Consider the following 21,652-nt stretch of genomic DNA (forward strand, 5'->3'; position numbering starts at 1 on the left):
ATTACCTATCAGCGTTGGAGCAGAATCGAATTTACAGGGAGTTATGTATACGTGGAAATTCTGCCATTTGTTTTGATGTTTATGTAAACCATTGCAGGAATTAGGTGGTGCACAACAATGTAATGATAATGTTTGATAACTTTTCTTTTCCTCTCACATACGCGCCATCCATCTTATGTGCGATGATAGTGATGTCTTGAAGGAAATGAACAATGTTCACAAAAGTCTGGTGGGCATAACAAATTTGAAGTAGTAGCTTACCAGGGCTACCTGACAAAGCGGCATTCATCTGGTTAACCTAATCCACTAAACCCCTGCATCATTATGTCGACAGTGGGTCTTTCGGTTGGGTCTTTCTTGAAGCATGGTGAGATGATAGCCTTAACTCGATCGTCCAGATTTTTGCCTTTGACTTCTGACGGGGTTACGTCATCACTCATGAATTTAAAAATAAGGCCCATGGGAGTCATATCGGGCCACAGAGGTTTACTAGTGAACAGCTCCAGAAGGGTACAAGCTAGAGACCACACATCACTGGCCGATGTCACTTTCATGTTCCCTCTCTCATCCGTGATGATTGCTTCCGGAGGCATGTAGCTGCGCGTTCCGCGCGCCCCGATGACCGTAGAGGACATAGCGGAGCGTGTCTTGATGTGAGCTAGACCAAGGTCACACAAGTAAGGCCTGGAGGTCGCAGTTTCGAGCTAGAGAGAGGAAATATTAAGATTTCGGATAATGAAGCAAAGTTACAAAGAAAGGCAAAAGGGAAGATGCCTTTGCAAGGTGTATGGCTGAAGGCTATTGATCCCATAGAAACATTAAAGCCTATCGCTTTCTATGTAGTATAGGCAGTGATAGGGAAGCCCTTAATAGAATTTCCGTATAGGTCTACCATAGGAACCAATATAGCAACTTATGTTGGACATAATTATCATGTTGAGAAATCCTAGTGAACCAATAAAACAAGTGATGAAAATTTAGAAACTCGCACACAAATCAGTGTACAAATTACCATCAATAAACATATCATAACTTAGAGGAAAAATAGTACTGTAATGAAAATTGCCAGTACAACCAAAATCCTTGACTTCTACCTGACATTTATAAACCTCTGCGCAGTGGCTGCACATTGTCTTCATGGTTAGAAAATCATTAGCATTTCCTCAATATGGATAAGATTAAATTGTAGAATCGTACTTTGAAAGATTCCCGTCCACAAGTTTTTTTTTTTTTTTTTTTTTGCAGCATCTTATGAGGAAACAAAACATGCTGCTTCGCCATCTTTGTAAAACTTGTAATGATTATGAGACTCTACACAAACATGGAAATTGCTTTCAATAGAATGTAGGAATCCAATTAAAAAGGAAGGAAAAGAGCGTCCTCTTATAGGTTTATTCATTGAAAGGACTTCAATAGAAAGCGCCACCGCCATCAAAAGAATGCAGTTGGACAGTGGTGTGTTCAAGGATGCCGTTGTAAAAAAAAAAAAAAAACAAAACAAAAATGAAATCTTCAAGAATATTCAAGTTGGTTGATTTCTATGTAGGAATCCTATAAGAACCAAAAGGATCAATAGGACCAATTATGATCCTCTATTGGTCCTATTGGTGTTGTGGGAGAATTTCAATAGAAACTCCAGTGGAAACCAAAAGGACAGTTATCAGGTTCTGCAGCTGAAATAGTCTGTTGTTTTTCTGTTGGTGCTTGTGGGCAATGGTGGGAGCACATAATTACCATGTTTACTAATGTTCCATTAGGATCTACTAGTTCCAATAGGAAACCTGCATATACGGTTTCGGATCCAGAGGGGGGCGCAACCGGCGCACGCCCCCCCCCCCCCCTTTATTTTTCGTAAAAAACAATGAAATGAAACCCGGAAGTGGGACCAGAAATATTAGTCACGCCCCCCCCCCCCCTTTACAGAATTCCTGGATCCACCCCTGACATAGGCCTATCAATAAAAAGAAATTACAGAAGACAACACGATCATGTCTTACTGGTTTTCCAAAGCAGTCGTATTGGATTTTGAATACTGCGACTGAATATTTCTCTATAGGTTAGCTTTTGTTGGTTCCAATAGGCAACTATAGTAGAAATCAATTGGACCAATAGAGCATACTTTTGGCTCCTACACTGCATGGGTTCCCTGAAACCAACAAAAAATCAATAAACCAATAGGACCAATAAGACCTTTTGGACATCCTGTTGGTTTGAAGTCTATGGGTTTTCTATTGGATTATTAATGGTGTTTACATAAGCAAGTTGGCCTACCTGCTGCAGGCCTACTTCTGGGTGGAGTATCCATTGTTTCCAATTGAAAGACCAGTTAGAACCAACAAAACCAACAGAAACAAATAGAAACCAATAAGAACTTCTCATCGAATTTCTATAGAACTCTGTGAGATTTTAGACCTGGGTGACTTTCACTCAGGCAGTCGAGAATATTGTGGCAGTATGCTCATCTTGGAGACGAATTTTTATCGATCTGTCTAGGTGAAAAGAATGCACTCACAATGACATTGCCTGGCTTTATGTCGAGATGAAGTATTTTGCAGTGATGGAGATACGTCACAGCGGACAAGAGTTCACTGGACACTCGGACCCTCTGCTCGAATGAGAGCGGGTTGCCATCCTGCGAGGAGGAAGCGTGCCATGTGGGTACCACCGTGATGTCGACATGGAATGATCACAAAATAAATAAAATTATATATCTAACTCTATATGTTGTAAGAGCAGGCCTAGAAAGAATTATGCTATTGACTTTAGCTTCATCTCTTGAGTTGCTTTGTTGGCGAGAAAAGCTAGGATCATTTCCTTTCCGTTGTGTTGAAGAAGTAAGGTTTAACCAAGGTAAGCAGCATATTATATCTTCATTCGTCCCTTTGTTTCATTCATTTGAAAGTGTTTCTGAAAGAATCTAGAAAGGAAAAAAAAAATCTTTATTATCCATTGCCTTGTCTGATGTAATGTGTATCATGGATTATTAGGTTTTCTATGAATATATATATATATATATTTTTATGGTTGTCACACGTTGAGATCAGTGTATAAAATCAAAGAGCAGTAAAAAAATTGCATTGTAGATAATGAAAATAAACTTGACTTGGATGCCTATAGAAGAAACTGAGTGCTCATGACTTGTGACGGCCTTACCATACAAATGGCTCTTGCGCACTTACTTCAAATATGACTTCCATGAGGTTCTTCCCACGGATCAGCTGCATCACGAGAACAGCCTGGTTTAGTTTGTGACCGACCGCCATCAACTGGACAATGTTGGGATGAATGGCCCGTCTGGAACAGAAAACACAGATATTTGCACTTTTTTTTTCTAATTTCACTTCTAAAGAATGTATATGAAATTTGCAACAGTGAAAATCGTATATTTCATAGAAACTTATTTTGTTTCATTAAAAAAGTAGAAATCAAAATAAAATTAAGGGCTACTAAGAGCGAACTTGCATGATACAATCCCCTCACCGTTCATTACTACTACGTATACATAAAAGCATTGCAATGTAAGTAAAATGTCAATAATGTATAAAAAGATAGAGATATAAATGAAGGGAAACATAGTTCAAGAGGGCGTTGTTGCATATGGTCGAAATAATGTCAATCTCAACGTCGTCGTCTATGTGAACATAATACATGCATATGAGCGAATTGTCACTGACTCTTGTACCCGCAAAAAGACAGTGTTTGCTATATGCGCCAGCGATCGACTTTGATTGCCAATCTAAAAAGCTTTAAATTCATTGTTGATCTTCGCCGTGAAGATGGCGGCGATCATCATGCCCCAAACAGCGTCCTCTTGAGTCCGTGGTCCGTGTGGCTTTAAACAACATTTTTCCTGCTCTGACCTCGTTAAGCTGCGTTTACACCAAATCACGGATCACTGAACGGGGTTTTTGCCATGTCTGGTTTTGTTACAATATCACTTCCCCGCTAATAATTTTGTTACAAAATTAACCTTCTTCTGCTGATTTTGCTGGTCTTAACTGTGACATACGAATAATATTTTGGGTTATTTTGTATCGAATTCATTCTTTTTAACGGAACCAGACATGGTTTCTTCAGGCGTACCATAGCAAACCACTGCCCGTACCGCGTGCTCGATGTAAACGCGCCATTACTCTGTTGAGTATTCTGGTGAGTACAAGCACGTTCTTGTTTTATGTAAACTTTTGTTTTTCACCCAAACTCACTTGTGAATGGACACTTCAGACTCTACGACGTCCTGGCGACTTCCTTCAGAGCACATGATTTTGATGGCCACTTCCGTACCTCTCCACCGTCCCTTGCGCACCTCTCCAAAGCCTCCCCTGCCTATCACCTCTCCCTGCTCCAAATCCTTGTTCGGATCTTCAATCTTGTGGACGCCTGTAAACGACTCGCCTTTGGACGACCAAAGGTAACACAGTAGAATTGAGTATGTACAGAATTCCAGGGCATAACTTGATATTATGATGACAGGTTTATAATCTAAGAATGCATGAAATAGCGTATGCACTGTCAATGGATGCTTCCAGACAATCAAGTGTAAGTAGTCTTCTCTGTACTAGCGGCAATATTCGTAGCAATAGGTATCGTTGTGGATAGCGTTACTGAGACTAAATGCAACTAGTTTTATGTAGCAAATCTCCCGAAAGGCTTAGTGTTGTTCATTTCACTTTTTACGTAGTTTTTTGTTTTTCTCTTCACAATGATCAAGAAGAAACCGAACTTGCAAATGAATTCTTGTAAAATACGAACCTACTCTTGTATAAAATAAAACTCTGAGGGCTTTGAAAACATTTATCATGTTAAGAGACATTTGCTTAGTAAATGTCTTTGTCATTGCTAGAATTTCTGCAGATTCATTGGATATTAAGCCAGGTTTACCATGCGAGGGTTGTACTGGTGACTGCGGCAAGCCCTCCCCTGTTTGGTTGCCAAATTGGTCATCTCCTCCTCCTCCGCTTCCTGCAGCCTTTCCCACTTCTAGCATGGAACTGTCGCCTGATTCGGGTCTTCAGAGAGAGAGAATTATTATTATTATCATTATTACTATTATTATTATTATTATCATCATTATTATTATTACTATTACTATTACTATTATTTATTCGGCATTTGCAAAACAATACAAGTGATAACAGAGAAACAGAATAAACAAACAAAACACAAGAAAACAAAGTGTCAGGCTTTCCCTGTTGAGCTTCCCGAAGGAGCCGGGTTGGAAAAAAGCAATCAAAATCACTATGACCCTCGGGCCTCACATGAAACACAATTCAGTCTGAACAGCAATGCCGTTTCTTTCGATTCAGTGATCGGAAAGAATAATATTATTCACCCTTCCCTGCAGATCTAATGTTGTAGACTTGCCAATGCCGTTGGCTGAATGGATATTGATAACTATATTCAGAAATGGGCGACCGAATTTGGAAGCGCGGGAGAAACGGTGTTTGTTTGAAACGTAAAGAATAATATGGTTCTTGTATTGACACCACTATTGAAGCAAATGTAATTTGTATATGCAGCAATTACTACAAAATATGAATATGTATTCTACGCCACTGCATTTACCCAATGCAGGCAGACAAATTGAAATAACAGTCAGTGGCGGATCCAGAGGGGGGTGCAACTGGCGCACGCCCCCCCCCCTTATTTTTCGTTAAAAACAAAGGAAATAAAAAGAAAAAATGAAATGAGTCACGGAAGTGGCACCAGAAATATTAGTCACGCCCCGCCCCCCCCCCCCCCTTTACAGAATTCCGTGATCCGCCCCTCACAGTGTATAACAAAGGAAAACTGATAAGACAACGTAAACAAATGCGCAAGCAAAAAAAAAAAGAAATCAGCATTACCTTTCCCTTTTACGAGCGATGTGTTCCAAAACTTTTCGAATTGCTACTTCTTTGAGATAGGAGAGAGGGGTTCGCTTCTTCAGGTTCGTTTTCTCGACATCGGCGCCCTGCTGCACCAGGTAGCACATTAAAGCAGTCAGTGGCGTTGTGATTCCATTGTCTCTGTACTTATGACGGAACTATAGTTTAAAAAAAAAAGATAAACCCAAAATAGCACAGAATTCATTATATCTTTCTTGAATGTAAAGTGGTGGAATCTCATCCATTATAATGAAGACATTTTATTGGTTACCGGAGCAAAGGCCCCCTGGGACCAATTGGGCTAATGTCCTCTCCGTTCGACTGAAAACAAAAATGTAAAACCCGAGGGAATTTATGAGTAGGGCCTACTATATAGTATTCTTCCTTCTTTTTCCTTCTTTTTTTTCGGTTTTGTTTTGTTTTTGCCGCCCCCTCCCATCGATTCCATGTCCCCAGCACTGGGATTACACTGGTGGCACTCACCTTCCTAAGAGCCTGCGTATCAGGTACCCCCTGGCCTTGCCGATGTTTCATTATAGCCAGGTGCAAACACGTGTCGCCATCGCCATCACAGGTGTTGACATCAGCGCCGTGGTCGACGAGGTCTTCTACGACGAGGGGGTGGCCATGGAGAATAGCGAGCACTAGAGCAGTCTGGTGCTCGTCATTGTACAAGTCGATGGCACATTGCCCCTGCGTTAGAAAAAGAATCATCCTCGCAGCTTCCACTTGAATTGAAACGAACAATAAACCTTTAAAAAATCATTTTATTCAGGCAAAAGATATACCCAAGCACACACACACACACACTCACACATCACATTTCATCGTCCTTCTGACAAGATGGCTGGATAATAGCTGCACCATAGCTGGTCTTAAATTTGAAGTTGTTGAAACTACGTCCCCCCCCCCCCCCCCCAAAAAAAAAAAAAATGATTGTGATTATAGTTGCTTTGGCAGATAGGGCAACGTAATAATGATGTCAAATTAGTTCAGAAGTATTCCTCTCGCATGCGCACTTCTCTCTCTGTTCTGCCATGGACGTCACTGCCCGTTGGTGATCATTGATGCAGTGATCCTCTCTCGCCAGCTCCATCTATCGTCGCACGAATGCAGCAATGTAGATCCTCTCTCGCCAGCTAATACAGCCATTGCGGAAAGGAAAGGAAAGTGAGTCGCTGTCGCATGCGCACTTATATTCCCTAAATCACCATTTTAAGCACAATTCAAAAGGAAACAAATTCACAGTTTGCATTAACAGCTATATAGCCACGGGCTGTGTTTACTAAGCACTATATTCACTGGTAGATGACTGTGTCCTTTTATTCATTCAAGCCCCCTATGACATGCATGCCAACATCGACATTCACCTTTTTGGGCATTATATACACACACACTATATAATTATATATCATATATATATATAGAGAGAGAGAGAGACAGAGAGAGAGAGAGACAGACAGACAGACAGACAGAGTCAGCACATCTTGTCCACTGCATTGCATTTCATTCGATTTCATATCTTATTTCAAATATCAAGTCTCTTTCAGATACAACAATTACAACAAATCAGAGTCAATACAAAAGTGTTTCATACCCGTAGGCCTTATAAAAATATACATGTACTTCAAAGTTATTATTTAATTTTTTGAAAAGAGAGATCCAAGTACAAGACAAGCTTGTAGAAAATTATGTGCCACTCGAATAGATTGGGTATTGGTAATGGTCTTTACAAGCAGACAGGATGTTCTATATCATAGCGTAAGAACTGTTGCTAAATCTAACCTCTGTGACAAGTATCTGGACGATGTTGCGATGGTCGTTTAAAGCCGCGAGGTGAAGTGCCGAGTATCCATCTTCTTTCCGGATATCAACCAGGGAGCGCTTCTTAGCAAGAATCTTCCTCGTCGCGCTGAAAACATGAGAGCGAATCCCGATCAAGTCACTTTCCCGTCACATTGAAAATGATAGATAGGCCTACTAGGTTTGTCAAAGACTCTGAAGGTTGAACATTAAAAGGTTGTTTCACACAGGGTTTTGCGTAGAGTTGCGTAGTGTTGCGTAGTGTTGCGTCGTCTTGCGTGCGATAGGGAGTTTTCGCTACACGACGTGAAGACCAAGATTACGCGGAAGCAATCAGCTGTGACAGTCCCCGTACTCGGACTCCCGTCCCCATATCTAAGCAGTTTCGCTTTCCTGTACAGGACGGAAGCGTGGGAACAGGATCGCTGATTGGCTGACTGGCTGGCTCACTCGTGCCCAGCATCGCGACCGAACGCTATTTTGACCGAGTACCGTACTCGTTTTCCTCAGGCCGGGACGTTTCTCGGATTTGATCATGCCCAGAAGCAAATTTTACACACGGCCGCGTCGTGCTTGGGAAAACTCCCTGATGACTACGCAACACTACGCTGTGAGTACACGACTATGGAAGCAGGAGCCCGTCAAAAACATGGATATACGTCGCGTAGCAATTCGAATTACTACGCGACGTAAATAAATACGTCGCGTCGTAATTCGAATTACTACGCGACGTAATTATTTACGTCGCGTAGTGATTCGAATTGCTACGCGACGTAATTCCGAATTACTACTCAACGACTTAACGTCACGACATAAAATGAATTAGTGTCATGTTGTAATATTCCCAGTGCTACACAACGTAAATAATTACGTCGCGTAGTAATTCCAATTACGACGCGACGCAAATAATTACGCTGTGTTGTAAATAATTACAACACGACGTAATTCCGAATTACTGCTCAACGACTAACGCAGCGAATTAACGTAGCGACGTTAAATCAACCAATGGGATCGTTCGTAATAGCGTGTGAAAAACAGGTAGTGAAGCACATGCAATCCGCTCACTGCGTGCTGGTGAAAACCGGAGCTGACTATATATACAGCAGGGTAGTGGAAGTTCCTTTCCACCTCCCTGCTCTAGAGCGAGCCATATGATATGCCATTTCGTTGACAGTACAATCCTATGAAATGTTTATAACCTAAATTATCGGGCCTACATTGCATCAGAAATATATGTATTCAAGGTATACCAGCTAACCAAGTACTCTGTACTGACAAACATGCTGTAGGAAATGAGTGTCTAGCCCTTTGGCACGTGCACCGTGATGCATCACTGAGCAAATAACGAACGATTTCATTGGTTGATTTAACGTCGCTACGTTAATTCGCTGCGTTAGTCGTTGAGCAGTAATTCGGAATTACGTCGCGTTGTAATTATTTACAACACTACGTAATTATTTGCGTCGCGTCGTAATTGGAATTACTACGCGGCGTAATTATTTACGTTGCGTAGCATTAGGAATTACAACATGACACTAATTCATTTAATGTCGTGACGTTAAGTCGTTGAGCAGTAATTCGGAATTACGTCGCGTAGCAATTCGAATTACTACGCGACGTAAATAATTACGTCGCGTAGTAATTCGAATTACGACGCGTAGTAATTCGAATAACGACACGACGTATTCATTTACGTCGCGTAGTAATTCGAATTGCTACGCGTCGTATATCCATGTTTTTGACGGACTCCTGCTTCCATACACGACTCTACGTAACAGTCCGCTGAGGGACAAAACTCTACGTAACAGTACGCCGAGGGACGCAAAATAGGTACGCACGATGTACGCAAAAGAAAAATAAATACATGAATAAATGAAAGTATTTACTTTCTTATCTTTTTCTTTTTTTTTTTTGTGTAGGCCTACATCTCGCGTACCTATTTTGAGTCCCACTGCGTAATGTTGCGTAGATTTGCGTACCATATGGAAAACTTTCGCACGATTTCGCGCATTTAGGGTTGACAGACCAGAGTGCACGTAGTCGCCGAGAGCCAACAGCCGAGTGCACTCGAGCATAATATGGGAAGGAGCGGACTCGTCCATTGTACGGGAATCGGGAGAACCGTGCGTGTGCTTACTGGAGGGACAGAATACGCCTTAGAAGAAATGCATGCATGAACATGGAAGCCATTTTTTTTTATCCGACAGCTAATAATGAAATGATATTAGTATTTTTAGTACCGGGAATCTAGATTTCCTACAACGGCATTTCCATTTCACCACACAAGTTGATCATTCACGAGCACACACACCAACGCGTACAGTATCTACATAATGGGTTCACTAACCCCTGTTGATTTAATGGGACTGAACCATGGTCTGTTCAAGCACGGCTTGTTGCAACCTCAAGTCATCTCTGCAGAGCAAAATACGCATGATGATCCTTGAATTTGGCAATATTTAGCTCTGAAAGAAGTGGCAATACACTCTGCAGGATTGTCAGAATATCAATAAAGACTAATCTGTTATAATGTGGACGAAAAACGATTCAAAAAGCATGATATCCAGCGAAAATTGTGAATAACTTGAACTCTCCCGCCTTCGTTTCACAGCACAAACACAATTGTTTGTTTACGCACACTCGTCCGTTGTCCGTAAGCATTAGGGGAATTGTGTACAATGGACAGCACAAAAGCTCGCACGCTTTAGGAAAGTCACAAGCAGTTTTGTAAAACATTCTTTGATTTGACAAGAAAAGTGCCCTAATTTCTCTCTGACCAATCAAAACAAGTTATACATCACTGAAGAGCCCAAACATTCTACTTCATTTTGAAGTGCGAGGGTAAAAAATTCCACTAAGCTTCCGTGGTACAGCCTGTGATTTATATGGGCATGTCCGAAAATTATGGCTTATTTTGGGTACGCCGCCATAGACAAACTCAAGATTTGGTGATTTGAAGCAGAATTTCAGGGGAAAAGTGCCCTAATTTCCCCAAACCTATTTTTGGGGAAATACACAGAGTAGAAAGAGGGTACATTCTAGTTTCATTTGGAGTGCGAGGGTTTTGAATTCATAGCCATGTTTTTTGTGCAGAGCTATTTTTGTCCCAAAGGAGGGGGATATGACGCGTCTTTTCACGTGTTATAAGCACCGGTGCTCTCGCTCCGGAGCAAATGCGCGCAAGTTTTCCATATGTCACAGCGTATACTCAGTAGTTGTGTAGTGTCGCGTAGTAACTGCAGGCAACACTATGCAACTCTACGCAGAGCCCGGTGTCTGGGTGTTTCCACACTATGCAACTATACGCTGTTAGTATGCAATTTTACGTATTATAAAATGGGTTCAAGAATGTAGCCAATTGGAAGCGCTGAAATGAGTCGCGTGTGCGTGCATTAATTTCTCACTAACATGCACGGCCTGACGTCACAATGTTTACACTAGCAGTGCGCACTCAATCAGTTGTTACAAGTGCGTCGCGCGCTACTATACGCGCTGTCAATCCGGTAAACAACTTCTAGTTCGGGCTGCCGGCCGGCCTTACTTGTGCATAACATGTGGCGTACGTATACTCTTATACGTACAGTACTTATATGTGCGGGATTTCAGAGTGCGACGTGCGTAAATGTTTGGCCCTGGGTCGAACATCTTCGGACATCTTGACTCTTGAGCGAGTGCTACATGTAGCTGATTGGTATTGACCCACAAAGGTACGTGAAAAATGCTGTTAGTTTTCGGCCCATTTTATAAAACAAATGATGCACAGGATTATTTCGTGGCGTTAGTGTGCGCCGAGTGCATGTTGCACCATTGTCAATACTCTCGAGTGCGCCGCACCTTCACTAACGCACTCTATCCTGTGCATCATTTGTATAACAGTACACGGTGGGACGCAGTATAGGTACATGTATGTGAGATGTACGCCGACATGAATAAAAATGTCAATTTTTAATTTTCTTTATTTTGGGGGAAAATGTTGAATACCTATTTTGTGTCCCTCGACGTACTGCTACGTAGAGTTGCGTACTAACAGCGTATAGTTGCGTAGTCACTGTACGCAACACTACGCAATTCTACGCAAATCCCGGTATGAATGTGTAAAATTATACATAATATAAGAAAAATAAGATAAGATTTCAGGGAAAGGATATTGTCATCTCCGATTGTTTCCTCAGAAAGGATATCAAAGACATAAGTCCAAATCGGCCATCATGGCTTACAATGCATAATTTGAAATATGTCATTCATTTTAATTCCTTTTTGTATTTTGGTATCTATTTTACTTGTTGCAATTTTGACATTTGGATTAGTAGGAACCTACTAGTACACTACATGAACAACGATGATGATGATAATAATAATAATGATAATAATAATGATAGATGATTTCGCTGTAAAATACTCTTTCTAACATGTAGATTGGAACAGTTCTAAATTTTCTTTGAATATTCGCATGATCAAAAAAAAAGTATCATGCATACATCAGGAGCGCATCCAGGAATTCTGTAACATTTCTGGTGCCAAATCCGGGTTTCATTTCATTTTTTTGTTTCCGGGTTATTTTTTTTCTTTTGTATTTACCGAAAAATAAGGGGAAGCGGTGTGCGCCTGTTGCGCCCCCTCTGGATCCGCCACTGTATATGCACTTTCACTGCAAACGTTTCGATGAGAAATTAAATCACTTTTCTCAGTGTAGCATTTGCTGTGTAAAATCGAACTAGAAAAAAAAGGCAAAAATCTAGTACATATTTGTACTATATACTTGGGATGAGACAGTGCAAGTGCACACCGAAGTAAGCAATTAAGAAGTTTAACTACAAGAGGTCGGCATCATTCACCAGTTATCTTGTGTGGGTGTAGTGTGCCAGGCTATCATAGCACCCAAATACTCGTTGCGAGGAAATGACGAACTTACAAGGCGTTATCCAGGCGTGCAGCGAAGTGGAGGGGATTGAACCCCTTCTTGTTCGTGACAGTGAGGTCACTTTTCTTGGCACTGATAAGAAGCTCGATCATATCGTTTGCTTTCTTTCGAATGGCGTCATGCAGGGCGGTGTCACCTACTTTGTCCTGTATGCATTACATAAAAACAGGTGAAATTCACATATCAATTATTCAGAGGTAAGTTTCTATCACCTTCCTTTTATTACCTATTATGCTTAGCAAAGTTCAAAGAGCAGCTGTGTAACAAAATTCATAAGATATTCTAACACATTCTGGTCAATACACTAGGTGTGTTATATGAAAACAAAGATTATTTTTTGAATAATCATGAAAGTCTTGATTTATCTTAGACTGTTCGCGCGTAATTATGATATATGTATTATGTCGAACGATATTATATCAACAACTGAAATGTAACAAAGAAGAGAGATTAACCTTCAGGTTTGGGTCACAGCCGTACTGGAGAAGGAGTTTGACGCAGTCAGTGCCGTTCTTGGCCACAGCTATGTGTAGTGCACTTCTCATACTGTTGTTGACAATGTTCGCTTTTGCTCCCTTCTTTAACAAGTATTCGACTATTTTGGTCTCATTCCTGTGATGCAAACCGGAAAAAAGGGGGAAACACGTCAAACTGTGCAAATCAAATCATAATCATTGACTATTTGATTCCCGATCACAAATGCATCTTCAAAGCGAAGAATCGCAGCAAATCAAATCCGGGTAAATACTAACAAAGCGTCTTAAAGGAGACCTCCGGATGATTTTCAGATTTTTATGTTTGAACAACTATAAATCAATTATACTGAGGACAGAGTTTCAGAATTTGTGATAATTGGGATGAAGAATAAGAATATTTTCAAAATTTAGAACAAATTGCACTGAACAAGGATGATGACATGGCAGAGTCACCATTAGAATGCATGAGTTGGGCAGTGGGGCTCAAGGAAGCAGAACAAAAGAAGAATGCATGCATAGATTATACACTGGTGAACTCGCAAGCAAGCGGTATTGTACTGGAATTACACTGCTACATCTCTGAAATATGCGAGCCTCCTATGTCATCATCCTTGTTCAATGTAATCTGTTTAAGGTTTTTCAAACTATTGTTTCTCTGCTCAAGAACCACAATAAATTCCACAAATCTATACATGGAGTTGACGATCTATGTACTACATGATGTGAAATTATGAAAATCGTCTGGAATGTCCCTTTAATTCAAGAAAAGAGTTCTCAATGGATAAATAGTAAAAGCTAGACAAAGAAAATAAACTCACTGATAGACCGCGTTACAAAGCGCTGTGTCCCCGTCTTTGTCCGTCACATCAAGCTTGGCGCCATTTCTTACCAAGAGATCGACGACCGCAAGATGACCTTTATAGCTCGCCACATCAAGAGGTCTGTTACCCTGGACTTCAACGTTCACCTGGCGAACAAAACAAAAAAATAAATGAATATACAATGCAAAACCTCTGACGTGACTATTACACAGTAGCTGGAAATGAATTTGTTTAAAAAAATAGAATTCCGGATAATGTTCAGACTGCCGATAATGTATTAACTGCCAACTCAGTTTATTTTACGGCAAAATTCGGTCAAGCTTTTTTTCTCACCCTAAAATTTCATGGCCAAATTTCATCTATTCAATAGTTGGTGCCAGTATGATTATTATCCTGATGATTGTTTCATAAACATGTGTCACCGATAATCATATTAATTGTCATAATTCAATATTGAATGTATTTAGATTTGAAGTCTTTTAATATAACCCGCCTTTTTTCAGGAGATTATTATTATAGTTTGTAACCATTTAAAAGTTTTATCGAAGGTTTTATCAAATCGGTTATTCTTTTTTAAGAAGTTTTCATTTTTACAGTATACGACACGTTTGAAGCACTTTGCTGTGCCTTCAATTTTCGCATAATCATCATGGTTTGCCATGTTATTTATCACGGTAGACTGAATTATTTTATTAATCATGTTCTTCTTGATCTATCTGGACACAAACTTCATTGTCGGAGGAATAATAAAAAATGAATATTTTGGTGTTCTGATCGGATTCACGTACGTATCGACAATATTATTATGACACTACAATGTAATGAAAAAAGCAACGCATGCTGTACCAAAGACTTGTCCCGAGCGATTAGCTCCCTCACTTCTCCAACATCTCCCTTTGCGGCGGCCTCGAAAATCATCTTTGATAGTGCTGCTGTCGTCACACCACGGAATACTTCACTATCAACAAGTCCCAATGGATCAAGGAGTTGCTTTAGGAGCTGAACAACCGCCTCTGAAAGACAAAATTAAATCACAAAGATCAACATCGGTTCATATAGGTAAGCTTTGAATTATAGATCCATTCATAGGTACCGAAACTATAGTCCACACAATGAAAAATTAACTAAAATGATATCGTGAAACAAAAGAAAATACAATTTTCAAATAGTGGATAAACATATCCTGTCAAATAACAAAAGTTATTTGATGTACATTTTTATGATTATTTGGTGCGAGGTGTGATAAGACTGTCATTATAACAAATGTGTAATGGACTATTGTTTTTATTTTACTTTTTAATAATTATACTATAAATGCTTTGAGAATATGCCTGATAATATGAATAGACAACTGAAATACTAGTCAACCACAATACCCTATGTATGAAAGCTGCATCCTCCCCTTTCCCTATCACCTCCCATTTCAAGCAGCAATTCTTTGTTACAGTGGGGGAAACTGTATAATATTGGTCTACTGCCGTGTCTGAAAAATAAAAGTAAGACGTACATTGAGTCTTACGAAGCAAGGCTCTGAGGTATATTTTGTTTGATTTGATTTGATTTGATCTGATTGATTCTCTTCTCTGTTAGCCATTTTTTCTTCAAATACACTTGTACATCAATTTTCTGAAATTTCCATAACCTTGTACAAGTAGTTTACATATTTTCAAGAATTATCATCATTTTTATCAATTATACAATGCATCTGTCATATAATAACATGAGTTACATCTTAATTTGCGTACAGAAAGTCAATAAGCATCTACGGAGCATACATGTAACATGGTGGTCGAAATTTTGTAAACAGCTTCTTACACAATTTTGCTTTGAGGTTAACTACGTATTTTGACTTTTATTTATATCAAACGGGTATACTCCTATTGTATGTGGTCCATCATAATTATGACACCCGTGTCATGCCTCCCTTTCCATGTAAATTTTCGGGCAATTCAGAACTACTCTTTGCTTTTCTATTACTCGGTAATGATTATTGTTAGCTATACGTACCGTCACCACTCTGTTCAAATAACCCATCTACTCCATGTTCTTGTTCAGCAGGAATTAAGCAGTCAGGGTTAAAGGTCCAGAAGGTGCCCCCAACGTTCACTTTCACGTCACCATCAGCATCCAAGAAAAGAACTCGCCCTTCCTTTCCAATAGCCTGTGCATAAAGAAAAGGATCAGACCGAGCAGTCGTTTCATTATAATGCCTCTTTCCTTCTGTAACTTCTCCGTCACTATCATAGATGGTAACAGAAATTTCACTTATCCCCCAAGATCAAAGAAACCCCTGAAAGGAGTACAACAGATCAGACAGGACAGAAACAAAATTGAAGCACCCAGAATAACAATATAGGCCTAAGGGAAGCAGTTATCATCTGTTTGGCTTTTCAGCGGTCACATTTCGCAATGGTTGACACGAGGAGCAAACGCCTGATTGTAGAATTATTCTGCCTTACTTTGGCAAAAGGAAGCAAGTGAGATTTATATGGATATTGATTTTTTTATTGACTTGGCATATTTGAGGCATGCTCTATTTAAATAAAAAATCCAAAAGTTACAATTTTGGCCCATTTCTGGGCTATTCGGGTGGCAAAAGGAAGCAAGTAACATACTCATAATATGATTGTCATTTGCTTCCTTTTGCCCATTTTTTTTCTGTTTGCTAAAAATCTAAGACTATTTGGTAAAAGGAAGCAAGTTAAATGATTGTCATTTGCTTTCTTTTGGCAAATCATTCATATTTCCACACAATCTAAAATACTTCGGCAAAATGAAGCAAGTGACATCCCTATGATATGATTGTTACTTGCTTCCTTTTGCTTATTTTTTATGTTTGCTACAAATTTATAATACTGTGGCAAAAGGAAGCAAGTAACATACTCATTATGATAATAATTGTCAAATGTTTCCTTTTGCCAGATTTTTCAGTTCGCTACAAATCTATAATACTTTGGCAAAAGGAAGCAAGTTACATAATAATGAGTTTCTATGGGAACATCAAAATTCTTCCAGTTGTCATAAATGCATCACCATATGACTTGCACGAATACCGACATTATTTCTCATCACAAATTTCCATGCTGAAGGGCCTATACCCAAAAACATATTTTCTTCATTTGTAGCATTTGTACTCGATGTCACTTGCTTCCTTTTGCCAAAGTAGGGCAGTATTGTCATCGAGCTATCCTAATCAACCAGAAACTGATAGATGTCACCCTGACCTTAACTACCGTCAAATACATAAAGAATCCAAAGTTATTTCCAAGTTTCTATAGTATACTGCATAAACGGATTGCAATGTATTCAACAAACATGCATGAAAAAAAAAACAGAAGAGACAGAATAGACAAAATTTCATCACTCTATTCCAGCCTTTATGCTTTTCTCTACGCCCCAGATTAATCCACTAAACTTTGTCACAGGGAAGCTTGGCGAATCATGAGAAATAATATCAGAGTTTTCTAAAAACGGATTTTTTTTTTCATCACCATTCAACATTCTGATTGAAGTGTTCTCACCCTAGACATTCCTTCCGCCCAACCTCCGTGGAAAACCTGTAGCGCTTTGACCTTTGATTGATCAGACAGGATGCGAACCTTGTCCCCAGCTTTGAAGGTTTGTAGCTATAGGAAGAAACACACACAAAAATACCAAAATATTATTCACAATATATAATCCTCTTCCGTTGACAGTTGATATTTGACGTTTACAACACTGTGATGTGATAATATTAATCAAGTTTGTATAAATTATGTCTGATTAAAATAATACGTATACACCTTAAGTAAAGATAATGTAAAAATACCATGAAAAGACAAAATGTTGAATGATAGTTAGCGTAGTGATTGAGTTGCAAATTAAAGTTTGGAAGAAATTTGCGAGTTGAAATGGGAAAGTAGCACGGCTTGGGGATAGCATTTTGAAAGAGTAAAACTTTTATGGGTAAAGGCATGAAATATAGGCAGTGGTGGTACAGCTTACTGTGTGGTAAATTCTCAACATAATTACGGACTGAAACCCCGAATACTGGAGCAAAACGTCCTACATGTATATGCTTCATTTTTTTTCTTTTCTTTTTTTTCCTTCCAGTATTCCCCTCCGTTATTGTGCATTGAAACTCTTCAGTTTTTGGTTGTTGTTGTTGTTGTTGTTGTTGTTTTTGTTTTGTTTTTGTTTTTGTTTTTGTTTTGTTTTTGTTTTTTGTTTTTTGTTTTTTGTTTTGTTTTGTTTGTTTTTTTTTTTGGGGGGGGGGGGGGTTATTAGGCCTACTAGAAAAATCTCTATCACCACCATGGTTATTTGACATCAAAGGTACCGAAACATTTTCTTTCAGGTAAAGTCGTCATCGATTTGCTGCTGAAGATAAAACACTTGTTTTTAATTGTTAAGGAACATGAATTGCCTGCTGTTCAAATAAGAATTGTAAAAATTAATACATTGTATACACATAGATATTTTTTTTCATCACAATAACACTTTGAGTCCAATGTGGTAGCCACCTATCAATCGTATAATATCAATAGTCCAACTCGCACCTGAACCTTCACCTATCTGAATGATATCTTGCTTTCATAGTACCACAGAAAGTGAGAGGAAAGTTAATAAATGAAGTCGTCAGGACATCATGATATATAATGAATAATAATAGCAAAAATAAAATCAAATTATGCTGTATTTATAATGAATAATATAGTAAGAATACCTTCGTGACGCAGGTAGGAGAGAACGTCCATGTTTGGCTGTCGGAATACCTGATTTTTAGGTCTCCAGTAGGGTAGATGTGTGCCAATTTCCCAACTTTCCCGAGGTACTTAAAATTCACGGAAAGATAAGAATACATTGTTATTAATATTAATGCCCAGAAATCCACTTTATTATGAATTGTCTTTTCGTTAATACAGATGAATGGTAAACTTAAAATGTAATTTCTATATCTATTTGCGAAGTTTAAAAAACACACAAAACTGGGTTGAACTTGTTAACATTGAAACACTTAGGAATCGGAATTCAAAGTAAGAATGAGTTTACTTCGAGTTTTATGAGAATTTGAGATACAGATTGAAAAAACAAAATACCACGAGCAACACCAAATTTAAAGGAATTGAACATGTACACATTCGCTTAATACTGATAATATTATTGTATATAATCCGCGTGCGTGCATGTGTGTATATAATGCATAAAGTATAATCAGGCCTTACATCATTAGTACATGTTACATTATAACGCATATCATAAATATCTAAAATGATATAATAATGTTATTATGATGTAAACACGTATTTCAAGGAGACAAACAAAAATGTGCCACTGCCGCACATACTGCATGATACGTAGTCTTAATCATAATATGCTTTACTACAGATCTACAAAAAAGGTATATCAGTGAATTTGTATCCTTTTTTAGTAATGTATATAAATGTAGATTCTACCAACGTGTTCGTCTCCGATTTACCGTATTCCCAAATAATTATATTTGACATGTGTGTGTAGATGGGTATTGTATGGTATATAAGGATACCGCTATCTGCTATACCAACCTTTTCCATTTTTGAGACCCATCCTCCGTGATTCTCCTGCAACTGTTGAACGATCCCTTTGTCAAGTTTTACAACAACTCTGTCTCCCTCTTCCAGGGTATTCACCTCTCCTGCCATTTCGGAAGGATGTAGAAATAGATTATACAAATGAAGAGTTTGTTCGCAAAAACCGATAGTCCATATTTGCCAAATGGAGATATTTGCGATTAAAGGTCAGGAAAAATCAAGAGAATAATAAGAAAATATTTGCTTCTTTTGACCATAACTTCAAAAATGTACCTTTATATGTAGGGACCAATATGTCATTTAAAAGGTATCATTTTGTACTTTATGACCGAAACCGTACTTCAAAATCTTCAAAAATGGACTTATCGGTTTTTGCGAACAAACTCTTCAAATGTACATCCACATTACTACAGGTTTTCTCTATTTTCATGAATACAACATTGTACCAAAATCAGTACATCCTCCTCTTATTCTCGTATCTAGACATTATTTTCTGTATATGGGCCTACTTAAAAAAAAAAAGTATTAGGCATTCAAAAACATGTTTCAATACTTGGACTGAATTATTCTAATAAGTGTAAATATTTTTGTGGCGTATACCCATGGAGGACAATAAAGGCACATGCAGAGGCCGGTTTTGTAAAATGTAATTAAAGCGTTAGGTGAGTATATTTACCTACTGACATCTATACAGTATGATGCACGATTCTTCTCGTTAGCCGCACAATAAACATGGTATAGTACCTATACAAACAATCCTAAATTCTACGGCAAATCTGTATATTTTTCCTCAGCATATACCCTCTGTTGATGTACATGTTCCTCACTATTTGAACTATTTTATAAAATGTGCTGTGTTTCATGTAATATTATTTCTTTACAGAGAACTCTTTCTTTTTTTTTCTTTCTAATAAACACGGTTATCACTATAACGTGTGAATACTGAGCCGTTTGTCTTTTCCTGAGATATGCATGTAATATTATGCAATTCTATCATGTTCAATGATGCAGTAACAAACTGGAGAAAATACAAAGCGTTGTTTATTGTTTAGACTTTTTCCACACTTAAATACTTTCCTTAAAGTAAAACATTTCTATCCCGACGCTTAATGCGTTACACTTAAATGAAGAAATAAAATAAACTAAACTAAACGTAAACTAAACATAGAGAGAAAGATATGACTGTGTGGGTTTTTATGTGAAGAGGGCTTCTCAAATCTTTATCGACTTCATTGCTCTCTAAATTCCTCAGCTTGCAATTCAATCTAGGAGATTGTGGTTAGGGACAAATCCGAAATTAGACTAGAAAATTTGATTGACTTCTAAATCTATCAGATTGAGATTTTCAATGTAATTTTGGATTTGTGCCTCATCTAAATTTAAGAAATGTAGAGAGCATCGAACTTCATGATGAGAAAATAGAAAAAAAAATCAAATCAAAATTCACCGAATTTCGGGAGGTGTTCCTTGTAGTACGGTCCCCCATCAGCTGCTTTCAGGCACTTCAAATCAACTTTCCCGTCGTGCCCAACACGGTACTCGTACGATCCACCTGCGTTCCATCGAACCACCAAGGCGCTGCGCCCAGAGTTCGCCCAGTTCCGTTGCTTCACTGCAACCCCAGTTTTGCCAAGTCCACCTGTTGCGTTTGTTGAGGGGCCAAAATTATCTGTTTCTTCAAAAATGCACACTCATACACACACACACACATCCGTGAAGAATACACGCTGACATTTATTTTCCTATGTGTGCAAAATTGATATAATCATATTGAGATATAAGAATATAATTTTCTTAGTGCCATCATTTCATCCAAGGAACGTAAATTTATCAAGAAATCAATTTATCCCCACCGTCTTGCTCCGACCACTTCCAATCCAATCCTCTGCCCACCGTCGCTCCGGGAAACATCCCCCTGGCCCGAATTATCTTGCTGTTCGCCCTCGGAGGCATTAGGTGTCTGTTCAGAAAGATTTGAAGACATTCAAAGAAATCGAGGTTTAAAATATTCGTTTAATAGTTGCAAAGCGCAATATAAAAAAAAACCGCTCTACTATCAGTACCATAAGTATTTCTATTACGAATAATTTTTTTTTCTCTTTTTTTGTTAATTATTATTTCAAACAAAAAGTAAAGCAACCTTCTTACGCATATGTTTTAGTACAACCAATAAGATATTGGTATGTTAAAAAAAACATTTATATGAAAAGCTGGT

The 21,652-nt window shown here is 38.6% G+C and overlaps 1 protein-coding gene across 1 annotated transcript; it reads right to left on the bottom strand.

The window, feature by feature from the left end:
* Positions 1-293: 293 nt before the first annotated feature.
* LOC139714496 (uncharacterized) lies at positions 294-21,452 on the bottom strand. The gene is made up of 18 exons (XM_071626198.1): positions 21,291-21,452; positions 20,885-21,076; positions 19,432-19,541; positions 18,594-18,701; positions 17,410-17,514; positions 15,896-16,049; positions 14,735-14,901; positions 13,886-14,034; positions 13,047-13,203; positions 12,583-12,737; positions 7,653-7,779; positions 6,351-6,560; positions 5,847-6,025; positions 4,882-5,009; positions 4,206-4,395; positions 3,180-3,294; positions 2,513-2,632; positions 294-704 (listed from the first exon to the last, which is right to left on the bottom strand). Exons 1-18 carry the CDS (start codon positions 21,388-21,390, stop codon positions 294-296), a joined length of 2,877 nt encoding a protein of 958 aa, XP_071482299.1. The 5' UTR covers positions 21,391-21,452.
* Positions 21,453-21,652: the final 200 nt, after the last annotated feature.

Source organism: Diadema antillarum, unplaced genomic scaffold (assembly GCF_040938485.1).
Source record: "Diadema antillarum isolate AM-2024a unplaced genomic scaffold, OU_Dant_1.0 seq00002297_RagTag, whole genome shotgun sequence".
NCBI classification, from domain to species: Eukaryota; Metazoa; Echinodermata; class Echinoidea; order Diadematoida; family Diadematidae; genus Diadema; species Diadema antillarum.

What these genes read in the sequence shown, in the direction of transcription:
- LOC139714496 (XM_071626198.1), bottom strand. Translation starts at nt 21,390, where the DNA reads ATGCCTCCGAGGGCGAACAGCAAGATAATTCGGGCCAGGGGGATGTTT. An exon ending in GCTGTGACCCAAACCTGAAG is followed by an intron (nt 12,738 to 13,046) that starts GTTAATCTCTCT and finishes TAATGCATACAG; the next exon opens with GACAAAGTAGGTGACACCGC. An exon ending in ATACGCAGGCTCTTAGGAAG is followed by an intron (nt 6,026 to 6,350) that starts GTGAGTGCCACC and finishes TTTAAACTATAG; the next exon opens with TTCCGTCATAAGTACAGAGA.